Source organism: Pagrus pagrus (assembly GCF_965226575.1).
Source record: "Pagrus pagrus genome assembly, chromosome: 23".
Taxonomy (NCBI): domain Eukaryota; kingdom Metazoa; phylum Chordata; class Actinopteri; order Spariformes; family Sparidae; genus Pagrus; species Pagrus pagrus.
The window spans coordinates 8,440,968-8,454,450 of NC_140205.1; the positions used below are offsets into that span (position 1 = coordinate 8,440,968).

General features: G+C 41.9%; 1 protein-coding gene across 2 annotated transcripts in view; it reads right to left on the bottom strand.

Moving 5' to 3' along the window:
* snd1 (staphylococcal nuclease and tudor domain containing 1) overlaps positions 1–13,483 on the bottom strand; it is a 173,082-nt gene that overhangs the window by 111,914 nt on the left and 47,685 nt on the right. For both annotated transcript variants that reach the window (XM_084346557.1, XM_084346558.1), the window contains exon 17: positions 4,877–4,986. In XM_084346557.1, coding sequence (XP_084202683.1) covers positions 4,877–4,986 — 110 coding nt within the window. The remainder of the gene's footprint in view (positions 1–4,876; positions 4,987–13,483) is intronic.

Sequence of the window (13,483 nt, forward strand, 5' to 3'; positions counted from 1 at the left end):
ACCCAACAAACTTAAAAATAGGCTGCTCTTGCATTCTTTCCCTTCTAAATAGACTGTTGACACATTTTCAGAGACTGGAGGACTTTGAACAATAAAGGCTGGCTACTACACTTTGGCCATTTGTCACTTTATACCTCAGGTGCAGTCGAACGTAAAATAATCCATCACAGGTGCATAAAATGCAGTTTAAAGGCTTTTCAGACCTGGCATCAACATCTGTCTTGAGTGATTTGATCATAATTGGACAGCTTTAAGGAGAGGTGAACACTTCCAAGGCACACTGAGGACACATTTGTATAGTGAACACACTGTTTTAACCGATTTGATCATTTACACTATATTTATGAAAGAAAACATCACTTTATTGACGGCTAACATGTCAAACTTTACAAATACAGTCAACAGTAACCAATATAGACAACTTCTTTGACGCCTGTGGAGCAAGTCCCCAGACTCCCTTAAAAAACTGCTCCATTTTGTGAGCTGTGGACTTGGAAGAAACTTTAGAAACTTTATGAACGCCGTCAACAACAAAATCTTAACTAGCTGGGCCATCTTGATAATTCGGCAAATGTTACATGAAGATATTTCTTCGTCTTTCGTAAGACGTTATGTTGAGACACATTCTGTCCACTTGTGATCGGATCACTCAGGATGGATGTAATTACCAAATGTGAACAGCCTCACAACATGAGCTTGTTTTAAGAGACTATCTGTGCTAGCTTGAAGAGCTTCACATACGAAAGTAAAGGAGATAAAAATGTTTAACTTTAAATGCTAACAAGCAAGTAAGAGAATGTAAAATACAAGCATCTCTGTGTGTGATATAGAGAGAAACTGGCAGTGAGTAGGCAGTCGAGGCAGTACAGTAGATGAGAGACCACCCAGACTGAATGAGGTCAATAGGAGTGACAGCATACGTAGGTGGATCAGTACACCGCATATTACTGTCCACTTAGCCTGCTCTCGTCCCCTGCTCAATCAAACACTCCATCCTCTGCTTTACCCTTATTTCTTGTTCTTGCATCCGCTGCAATTATGTGTGCATTGCCGTTGTATAACTGATCAAAAAACGGTGAAAACAAACTAGTGGACAGTTCAGATCAACGCAAACTACAATAAGTTTAACCTTAAACACTAGAACCACAAGTAGATACAACTGGTAACTGTGTTTGAAAATCGGAAAGGATGTAAAAACCATCCTGAGAACAACTTTGTTTTAAGCAAAAGTCTTAAACAGCTTGTAGCTTTAAAGTATGATGCACCTCACTTTGACGCCAGCATCACGCCGTCATCGTGCGAGTCACCTTTTCACTTCGCAGCCATCTCCCTTTGGAATGATGCTCATTAAACAGACATACACATTTTAATAAGGATTTGGGACAACTTTAAATATTGTTTTACCGACTTTCTTTGATTAACTAACACTACACCTCTAATTACGTCCCATCTCTAGCTGACTCATACTTGACAAACACGTCAATGCAGTAAGATTCGTCCCTCCTGGTTAGGCTGAGCTTTTGAAGTTGCCACCCAAACGCATAAAGGATAAATCAACAGAGGATCACTGACAGAGAGTCTGAATGGATGTTTTTTTGTCAATGGAAGGTGGGAGGTGAGAGAAAATTAAATGGAAGACATCAAAAAAGAAAAGGGAACGTCTTGGGAGTGGTGTTTACCAATGTGTTTTCTTTTGCCTCAGAATTTAGTGCTGCTGTTTTCGGTTGCATGCTGGGATACGGGAGCAGTGTCTGTCAGAGATTAACACTACACAGGGAGAGCGGGGAGGAGAGAGAGAGGCAGACAGACAGTAAGAGAGAGAGAGAGAGAGAAAGAAAGGAGGAAGGGAGGGAGGGAGGGATGAAGGAAGGAAGACGGAGCAGATAAACACAAAAGTGTTTGAGGGAGTCTGAAACTGAAAGAAATCTTTTGAAAAGCGGCAGAGAATCACCAGCGAGACAGAGGGAATGAGGGGTGCCAGGAGGAGGGGGGGGGGTTATAAATAGAGGAGACAGAAACCAGGGCCTCTCCCCTCACTGGATGCCACATTAATTATGTGTGTCTGCATCAGGAGAAATTAAGACGTGGCTGTGTGTCAGTTTGGAGGGAGAAATTGAGGAGGGAGGGGACAGGCAGAAATGGCAGGCGAGGAGGGAGCTGGAGAAGAGCAAATGTCAGTCAGAGATTTAAAACCGGACACCAAAGACGATGAGGGAGGCGAGGGAGAGGCACAAAGAGAGAAAAGGCTATTAGACGAAGCAACAGAGGCGCAAATGCCAAAAAAATAGAGAAAAGGGCGCTCAAGTCCGCACCCAAACTCCATGTCAATAGGAGACGAGAAAGACAGAATGGCTAATTACAGTGTAGTGAAATATGCAAGTGTGGTGAGGGGATAAAGCGCAGGGACCAACGAGTCAACATGTCATTAGATCAACAAAGCGAGAGCGAGAAAAATATTTTATGAATGCAAATAAATACATAACCAAAACCCGAATCAAATGTCATTCACATGAAGCCGTCTTCGGAACGTCTTTAAGAGCTCCCGCAATCAGATGCTATTCAGAGACGAATCAACGGTAGAAATTTCATGCTCGTGAAGCTAAATGATCCATATTCATGTTCGAGTGTGACACACCTAAATAACCCGTTTCGGTCACGCTCGCTATGCTGCGCGGGGGATGAGGGAGACACAGAGAGGAGGATGGATTCGAGAGCGCAGAGAAGTTTCTTCAGCACGAGTCTTTGATTCTGACGCCTCTCTCGCCGTCTCTTGTAAGAGCTTCTGAACTTCCCGTCACCTCTCTGCTCTGGCTTTCTCTCATGCAACTCTATCCCGTTTTAGCGTCAGGCATTGTATAACATTACACTATCATTTGACTAGATGTGTGGGTTTTCCCTTGTTGTGTTCCAATTTGTCTAGTGAACCAGAGGAATGGTACACAACCACCAACTTTCTTTTGGATAATGATGTACTTTCTTTTTTTTTAACAGTGACAGCTCTTATGTGTGAACGCTTAACTGCGTTATCAACATTAATGTGTCCGTTTGAGTGCGTGTGTGTTTGTGTTCATATTCATATTAGCCCATAACAGCAGGTCAGCGCAGCTAGCCAACCAGCCCCCGCACTGGGCTCGGGGACTCATTATATGGCTCGGTTCTGCCTGCTAACTCCCACCTACCTGTGAAAAACTTGCTGACACCACTGATGACTGGCAAGGGAGAAAATGTGTGAGAAAGTGTGTGTGCGTCAGAGTGCGTATGGATGGAGGAGGTTATGTGCATGATTATAAATTCTTAATTTAGTCTGTGCGCGTACAGGAATCACTAAGAAGACTGTGGTGAGGCACGAGTCTTATAAATCTGATTAATTATGCATTTGTACGTATATGCATCTGTAAAAATAATAAAGATTCACATTAACGTGCAAGTGCTAGAGAGAGACTGCACTGACTCATGAGGGGAGGTTTGCATGCGTGTCAATCAAAATCCCCTGTTGCCCACATCAATTATTTAACAGCCATGGGTTTCTTGATCCAACCTATACGCCTGGCTCGCCACACACACACACTCTCTAACACTAGTCCACCTCCAACGCTGGCCAAGGCTACATTTCCATGACAATTAAACACCAGAGGACAGTGGAGTCAGCCACCCTACGCAAAAAAAGCCCTTTTAAACGGAGATAGGAATGGAGAGGGGGAGTAAAAGAGAGCAAAGGAGAGGGAGTGTGTGGCCTGGATAAGTGGTGGCAGGATTATAGCTAGTTCCATCATGGCTTTGGTCCGTTCACTGCTTCTTATAAAAACCTATTAGCATGTGAATGAACAGGCACACAGTGGATGGGAGTTTTCTAAAGCCCAGGAGCACTGATCCACTATCAGGTGAGCTTTCTATAAACTGGGAGTAGGCGGGGGAGGATGGTGTGTGTGTATGTGTGTGTTGGGGTTAGTCTGCTTGATTGTGGCCCCTTTTGTCTGGATTTTTGTGGCGATTTCACAGCACACCAGGTACGAGTACAGTGCTTTAACTGCTGTAACAGAGCTCATTCGGGAGTCAACGATTTAATTAGCTTATAAAAGTCAGCGGCCCCGTCTTTGTACAAACGGTCTTGACAATATAAACAAACAGAAATGTGGTTTGATGATTGACATTTTGTCTGATTTATCCCTTTTTTTTCTTTGCAAAAGTAAAGAAATGTAAGAATTTAAAGGGGCACAATGTCGTTTTGGAGAAGAACTTTTAACACAGAATTTTTATATTTACAATATTAAAGAGGTGATAATACAAATTCAGAAATATTTCTTTTTTTCATAACTGAATTATCGAGCTGTTCTCAGAGGAAAATAAACACTGTTTGAAGCTAGAAAGGAGGCAGGGTCCGCCAAATATAAACAAAGTAAAACAGTCTGGAATTGTGTTGTCTTTAAAGATCAGTTTGTTTATTCAGTCACGAAAACGAAAAAGAGAGTTTGTTTATTTAGGCATTAAAAAAAAATCAGTCAATGAAGAGCGTTCTTTTCTGATATACGTTTTCTTCTCCAAAACTGCACGGTGCACCTTTGAATAAGGAAGTTTTTATGTTTTGCGCCGATAAAATGGATCTTCACAAAAATGAAGCCAGACTTTTTCCAAGCAGCTTCTGTGGTTTATCAGTAACTGGTATTGAAAGTATAAAAGATATTATTCCTCTCACGTCTCTGAACCAAAACGATCTTGTGCTCAAAGCTGACTAAACTTGGACTGCGAGTGTGAAAATAAAATGCAGCGATGTGGGTGCCAAAATAGCAGAACACCAAGAGTTACCAGCGCAGGAAGGGGTACTGAAACACTTGGAAATGATGAAACCGGGGCCAGAATGCCCTGCTGTTTTACTTACCTCTCTTTGCAGCACCAGCTCTTTGGTGAACAGCATGGCCTCGTCACTGAAGGGTTCCGCCACCTGCATCCCTCCGGGCATATTCCTGGAACTGCGTGGACATTCGATACCTAACCAAAGACAACACGGTTGCAGGAGTTAAAGGTCAGCACAGCAGATAATCAAAAGAACAGCAAGCCATCATGAATAGTTTAAACATTTGGCTTAGATAAATCCAAAAAGACCAGGAGACACAACCGTTTGTCAAAATAAATACGGAAAAACTCTGGGAATTAATACATATATCCACAAGACATGTATCAACAATTTTGAGGACCTCTGGTACTCTAAGCAACTGTTACTGCAACATTGAGAATCCTCCTCATTCCTCTTACAAAGGTCAAGGTCAAAATAGCTTAGCCACACTATTTTACACAAGGTACGTCAGTGGCTTGACACAGATTATCCCGCTACATTATCATCAGCACTCAATGGATAATTGGTCATGAGGAGGTCAATCCTGAGTGCATAAAGTGCTTCTATATAACCCGTTTCCACACAAAACAAATCTTTGGAACCCTTCTACGTCAACTTTTGTTCATTTTCAGAAGCTCCGTGTAGAGTTCAGGCAAGAATGGATAAGCTTCAGGGAAGAGGAATGAGTGGGAATAAAGGAGCTGCGAGACTGTGTCACTTCTACATGTTCACCCTGTTTGAAAGAATATACTGAGATAAAAGAGAGTGTATGCAATGGAGGTATATGCGTCACAGAGAAGAGAGTATTTCTGTATTCGACTGGGCTGTAAGGTAGTGCGAGTACATGTGTCGATCTTACAGAAAGTTTAAGTTTTGGGCTGGAAGCACACTATGAATTTTACATGTAAAGCCTCCATTGGAATTGTTGGAGCATACCTTACTTCAATAGAGACTCTCTTCTTTGTCTCCTATACCCCTCAGGAATTGATAGAAGGTATGATCATGCAACGTGTGCTAAGGTGTGTCCATGCCTGCGAAAAATGTTGAATATAAAAAACTAGTGGTAAAGTAGCGGTACGTTTATCTGTCATGTTCTTGACCTCTTCAAATTCTCGAATTAATAAGTGCGCTAGCGAGCAGGTTGGTGCTGTATAGATTTATGCAGAGACGCTTAATGATAGTTTCGGTTGGGCACTAAACCCTCCGGCATTCTACTAATAAAGCTCGCTCTCTCTCTCTCTGGGTCTTCCTTTCCTCTGACTCCATGTTGAATTTAATGAGTTTTCCTGCCATGACGGATACATGCACATACTGCCTCAGGATGGATTCATGACAGAGGTAAGATCAGATGTGTTGGGGCATTCAGTTGGCTCAATGGTTAACGTGGTCATCTCGCAAGATGATGATCGTGGCTTTGAAATTGCCATGTTTTAAATGGAGGTTCGGCAAAGTTCCACTTGGTTTCCTTGGACTGGTGATGTATTCATATATACAGTATATTACAAGTGTTTCCCAGACTTTTCGCTCGAGGGAATGCTGCTGAGCTCTGGCTCCGATGGGACATAGTGGTAGAAAACAGAGTGCTTAACACAGATGTGTGTACCTAAGATAACATCAGTTGATGTGTTTCTTAGATTAGTGGATGACATTTAATTTCACATTATTGGACCTTTAAACTTGTCAAAACGGCAGAGCTCGACTGTGACATTAATCAGGGACAGTGTACCTGGTGTCTGAACCTTGGCTGTCGTTTCCTCTGAAAGTTTTAGCAGAGGACATCTCCTTAGATCAGTTCTACGAGCCACATTTGTATCATTATTGTTCACTTTTTATTGAATTCCTGATGCAAAATTCTTGTAGGGGTTTTATTTCAAGCCTATTCAAATACATAAGTGGATTTGTAACTGAGTAACTTTTTGTGCTCTACATGTTTCGTCCTTTGTAGTTCATTAACAGTAATTAAAACGGTCTAGATTAAGTAACCATCAGTCCCAGGTGGTTACAAAAATACCACCAGACCACCAGCTAACCTAACTGATAAACACTAGTTTCCTTGCATGGTTTCATAACTATCCAAAAGAACCTCCTGGCATTTTTTCTTTTTGTAGCTGTTTTTGTTTTGTACTTTCTGTTCCCTACGGAAACCTCTGCCGCCCATGTCTGTCCCATTTATGAGAACAAGAACAGGACACATCAGCGTATTCACACTGGCAGAGGAGAGAAAATGACCCAGGAAAGGCAAAAATGAGTTCACAGGACAGTCAGCACCACAGTTATGAAGAACTGTTGAGTCAACCGTCTGTAAGACATAAAGGTCTTCAGAAGACCGCGGGGAGCATTAGAACAAATTAGTCATGCAAATTTCCATTTTGTGCTGAACTTTTTGCACCTTTTCACTCTAGTTGTAATATTTTGCAAAGTGGGGAATGTAAAATGCCAAGGAGCTATAGAAAAGATTTGTGCACACAATAAATAAGAACGAATTGGGATGAAGAACAAGCCTCGCAGTAACAAACTGATTCAATAAAGAACTGCTTTAGCACTTTAATAACTGACAAAAAATGTACAGAAAATGTTATCGTAAATGTTGTATCAGACTATAATGAGAGTTATCTTATTGTAGATATTCCATTATATACCCTGCTGTATTCGAACATTTAATGAAACATAATAAAAAGGAGGAGCCGAGAGACTAAGGAGGAGGAGACACTGATGGCCAAGATCATCTGAAAGTATTTATAGAAGTGGACCAGGACAGGGCTTCCACGTGGGATACTGTGGCTTCAGCCGTGCCAGAAGAAAGAGAAGAGGAGGATGCGGTATAAGAGGAAGAGGGAGAGACGAGAGAGGAAAGATAATGGGAGAGGTAAATACTGCACGCTGCAAAAATGGTGTATGAGGTAATTGCAGAGAGGGAGATGGGTTGGCCGGAGCTATGATAAGGACTGGAATCGTGTTTTTCTAACAAATGCCACAGAAAAGACTACACAGGGATGCAACACAGAGAGAAGTCAAGTTTAATTGAGCAGCACATCCTGTAGAGTGTATCAAAAGGGTTTTCAGGCCCATGTCAGCAATAATTCATGACCCAGGCCAAGCTCTCTTAAGACAAAAACATCCCAAATACACCAAAATGGGGTTATAACAGGTCAAATACGCTATATATAAAGTCCTATAAAGCAAGTCAAAGAAATAAGCCCAAATGCACATGGGAACACTCTCCTCAGATGACCTACGGCTTTCCTAACTGCACTTCCTGAAACACACACACACACACAGTAGCCTCCTCCCTGCAGCATTCAAACAACGCCAAGGAGTCAATTAGAACGACCAATTTTAACCTGCACCATGACACATAACTCACTCCTGACACCGAGATAAACATCTGGGTCTAACAGCAGGATATTCATCTTATCTGATCTCAGAGACAAACAAGACATACAGTGATTACTAATGGCATCATACACACACACACGAACAGGGCACTGGTGTACAGCATCATGTACGTGCTGGACAACCTTAATGGTGCCATTTTAAGTTTTTTCCTTTTTTTCTGTTGGTTTTGTTTACATTTTAAAACAAGCTAATTTAGTTTTGCTGTGAGGATTTTGGACAGTGCCTGTGCTAAGCCAAGCTAACCTCCTGGCTCCAGCAGATAAGACATCAGTGTCAATCATCTGACTCTCAAGCGAAAAAGCAAATGTTTATTTTCCAAAAATGTCAAATTATTCCTTTTAACTGTTGGCCATAATTGAGCTGCCATATTATCCAACAGGTGTCCAATACACCTAGCCATTAAGATGCACTTACAGAAACAATGTCGGTAAGTGCCATGCAAATACACAAGCAGCACATACAGAATGGATGTTTTCAGCGAGGACTGATTTTCACACTAGTTGTAATTCTTCTCAGAAACCAGCACTAATTGGATGAATTCATATGCATTCATTTCCCGGCGCGGCAGTTTCTTTTCTAATACATTTTTCACACGATGTAACTGAATGTGTTTTCGGTCGGTCCGACATACAGCCGGAACAGGATCGAGTCGACCTCTCTTCCTCTTCCAACCATGCCGAGATAATGAGCTTCATCTCGGAGAGATGGGGTCTGGAGGGAGAAATGTGGTGACGTGCGGCTGCTGTGCATTAATGTCACTGCTGCAATTTATACAAACATGCATCGAGTCGCAAATTCCTATACTAATAATGTGCATATTGATTAGCCTCTGACTTTATGCTCATAACCTGCCAGATGCTTTGCGCTCTGTTTGGTATGTCTGCAGGTATACATGGATACTTGCAGACTACAGTCAGCTCAGTATGAATGCCATTAGTGTCTATCTTTTTAATGTAATTAAGTTACTAATTCTTGATTTTTGACAGGCTGTTGACAGGGTGTAATTAGCGCAGCGACAGGCAAACAAATAAAGACCTAAAAGCTGGAGGAGGGAGTGAAAGTGTGCATATTTGTGTGTGATTCTAGCTCTAATACGGTTGTTCCTCCATCACCCATATCATTAAATACTAAATTTGTTCCACCTCTTTGAATATCCGAGCAAGAAGTTCAACAGTGAGTTAAAGGTGCATGTGGAGGTTAGAGCGGAGTGATGGAGGTAGAGCAGCAAATGGGAGGCAGACGAAGAGAGAGGGCTGTTAGGGAAAATCCTAGGATTGTGCGACTAGCCCTCTCTTTTATCCTTTCAATCCATCCCTCCATCTCACCATTATCTCAACACGGATCTCTAACGTGAGGCCTCATTACCTCAGACGAGGCTTTGACAACGCTACTTCCATTCGTCCGAAGCACACAAAAGCGCAGAAAGGAATGGTTTGAAACCAACAGATTTGTAATATTTGATTTGCAAAAGAAAAGCATGACTGAGGAATGTAATGACTTTCATTATGTCTGCTAGTTTCAAGGATATTGTCCAAGGCATAGAAAACTACCCAGTAGCATGGTCTGTTATGTACAGTATATACACCAATAAGGCACATTAAAGTGAGTAACTGGTGAAGTAAATAACACGATTATGTCCGTTTGACAGGAAGTTCTGCTGGGAAACCTTGGGTCCAATGGAAATCTGTTCAGTAATTTTTGTTTAACCTTGCTGACAAACCAACCAACAAATAAAACAACGGACACAGGTGAAAACATTACCTCCTCGGCGGAGGTCATAATAAACTGTTTTCTTGCAGGCCCCAATTCACTGAAGAACATGATGTAACCTTCACTGGAGAGCAGCATTAGAATCAATAATGAAATTCACATTTCATTATTTCTCAAGAACAGCAAACTCAAACAGCAACGTATTAGTTATAGGTTAGATGTGAGAACTTCCCCCCCTCCAGTAACAGCAGGTATAGCGGATGGTTGCTTTGTTGTAGGCTGATGCAGCTCATAGCCCATGTTTAGATTCAAGATTACATCTTACAGTGTAGTAAATGTAACGGCAATAATGTTTTAATGACTTGATGAAGCTATCATTTCTCCTTACGGGCAACTTTATCATGTGGCGGGCCTTAAAATGTGCCTCAAGGCCTCAAAACAACCCGGCCCCCTGGTTGCTAATAGATGTGTGAATCTCAATGAGATGCAGCGCTGCAGACACACACAAGGACACCGATACTGGAGGTCAGAGCAGAGCGCAGTAACATTTTATTTGCAGACTTTTCCCGACTGACTCGCTACTATGCTAAACTTGTTTGTTTTTTTCCACACAGACATATATTTTTAGCGAACAAGTTGACAAATTTTCTGCTCCACTTCACCGACTTTCCCTCTCCTGCGCTCACACGCTGCAGGAAGCGTACCAGCACACAGATGTACACACAGACAGACACAACCATACACACACTCGTATCAAAAATCAGACAAATGGCACTAAGCCACACACTGTGATGGCTAATGCGTCTTGCTGACACTGTAAATCTTTGTGTCCGAGTGATGGGTGTTTCATCTTTTTGACAGACTGCTGCTCGACATACCTTTCTGAGTAACTTTGAAAGTACACTTCACCTGCTGTGGCCTCTGTCTGAAACTCTGTGAAAGCTACTGAAGCTAGTAAACTTTTACAGCCTTTTCACTTCTTGGTCTCCCTTGGCTGCAACAGGCCTTTATACCCACGTACTGCACATCAATTGTACTTTTTTTGTCTTCCCTTTACCCTCTCCTGTCCTTTCTGCCTCCACAGCTCTTACTTCACCTCCTCCTCCTTTCATCATCATTCTACCCCCCTCCACTATGCTCTGAAATCCCTTTCCTGTGTGGAAGGGCCTTCTTTTCCATCTTCAGAAACCGGATGACTCCTTTACCCTTTATCAAACTTGCATACGGAAGTGACACCACGCAGGCCAGCAAGTGAGAGGAGAAGAAAGGAAAGGTGATGTGGGAGGAGAGGGAAGGTAACTTCCCTTCAACTCCTGAAGCACCTCCGGCCCTCTTTGAAGCACGGGCTTCCCTCGCTACCCTTTGTTTCCTCACTTTTTCTTAAAGCACTGTCTTTATAAATCAAGGAAAACTCTGGGAAAGGAAGGAGACTATGTGCGGGGAAGATGCAGAGGCTTTGAGGTGCCTCACTGGAGAAATAAGTCTTTCCAATGAGGAGGGGGGTTCAGTTTAAATCAGGACAAATAACACATCTAAAGCAAGGGGAGAAATGCTGCTGGCTAAGCAAAGCTAGTAGTTCAGATTCAGAGATGCCTGTAGTGTGTTTTTTTTCTTAGTATTATAATTTTGATTCACTGTGTTACATCACGTACCGCCTTGGGATTACTTCATTCGCAGCTCTACTGTAAACAATTTGTTCTTCAATGGCCTCCCACGACATTGTTTAAGAATAAAAATTTGGCCATGATGAATACAGTGTGAAGAGAACGCGGCTAATGAAACGGATGACTAATGCGAGACTTGTTTTAACAGCAGCCTTTGAATACATTCTCCATTTGTCTGCATGCTGTCAATATTTACTCAGAGACTGAGCTCAGCTGGTGGAAAACATTTTCTGACCTTTAATAGAAAATAAATTGCAAAATTACTACTTACTTGAGCTTGTAAAAGGGACCAAGATCATACATTACAACAATGGCTATTATGCATTATGTATTTTGAAGGCTTTTAGCAACTGTTTTGATGCATTTTGCAAGTATTAAATTCAATATAGGGTACTTCCAGTGCTGCTATCTTTATAATGAGGCCTGTTTAACTTTCAAAATAAGAGCATTTCAAAAAATATCTCAGATCAGCTCTCAACCCACCTCATTATCTTTCAACACTGTGTGATAGTTTAAAGAAGACAAGGTCCAAAGGGTTTCTGCTGCTTTATATACAGATAAACACAAGAGGCTTGGGGCAGCCAATTTATCATGTATGTGTCATTTCAAAACACAGCCCATGGTGCAGATGGGTGAACAGAACATGGAAAGATAACTTTGACGGGGAAGAGAAAAGTGGAAAGAGATAGGGAGAGCGCTCTGAGATTAGAGTTGGAGAGATAATAAGGGCCCTGTTTGTGCCTGAGGGCTTCATTTCATGTGTGGTTAAAGGTTTAACATCACTTGTCGTGCGAAGAAAACCATGCGTACAACAGCATACATGCACAGAAACACAGAGGCCGCGACCCACCAGACGTAATATTTTATCTCATAAACATCCCATCTCTGAAAGAACAAAAGCAAGAGGGAGGAAACAATACAACTGGAAAAGCACTCGCATACCTGTAGGGAGATGTACACAGGGGAGCTCATCAAGTGATACAAAGAACTCGTATTGGAATAGGAGTTAAAAATGCACAAAATTGGAAAGGGGATCATTTGTATCAATCAGAGCTAATCCAGCCTAATGTGTGTATTAAAGACAATACTTGTCGTCTCATTTCCAGCAGATGAATCTCTTCTTCTGGGGACGACTTTAATCAAATACGCTCAGGGGCCATCAGCTCTAATGTGCTTCTTACGATTTGCTAATAAACTTTGATTGAATAAAATCTGAAAGCAGGCCGACTATGTAAACACCATCTCGCACACACCTGACATCTCATTAAGGGAGAATTGTCAAGCGCAAACCAGCGCTACAAGAAAGAAAAAAGAGAAAACTCTTATACGGTCCTATATGCAGATTGCTTATTGGCATGGGTCATGTCAATACATCTTGTAGCAGGCAGTGGACGAAAAAAAATGTAATTACAAAAACCATCAGTGGATAGCAAAGACAATCAGAAGCAAATTGCAAAATTAATTAATGCATCGACGATTTAGCCACGCGTAATTAAACTGAATTTGAGTGTTTGTCAGAAATATATGGAGTTAGTCCAACTGGAAATGGGGAGGAACTGTATGGCTGGCAAGTGTCGCAATGAAATGGAGATGGATTGAAGAGGATTTTTATTGCAACTATAACAAAGAGTATCATCTGCTGCGGAAGGGATAAGCATTCTCGCTATTCCCATGATCTGGAAGGACGTGCAAATCATTGGTGGCTGCCAAAGATACAGTCTCAGTGTTTTTATTACTGGCGCAAACTGTCAAGACAGTCGGGGAGTGGAAATAAATGACTAGACCTGCTATCAAACAGTCCGTATTTCATCCCATCTGCATCTTGCCCGAAAACTACTGCTGTTTTCTCATGCTGAAGAGGAAAGCTAAAAGAATGGATCCC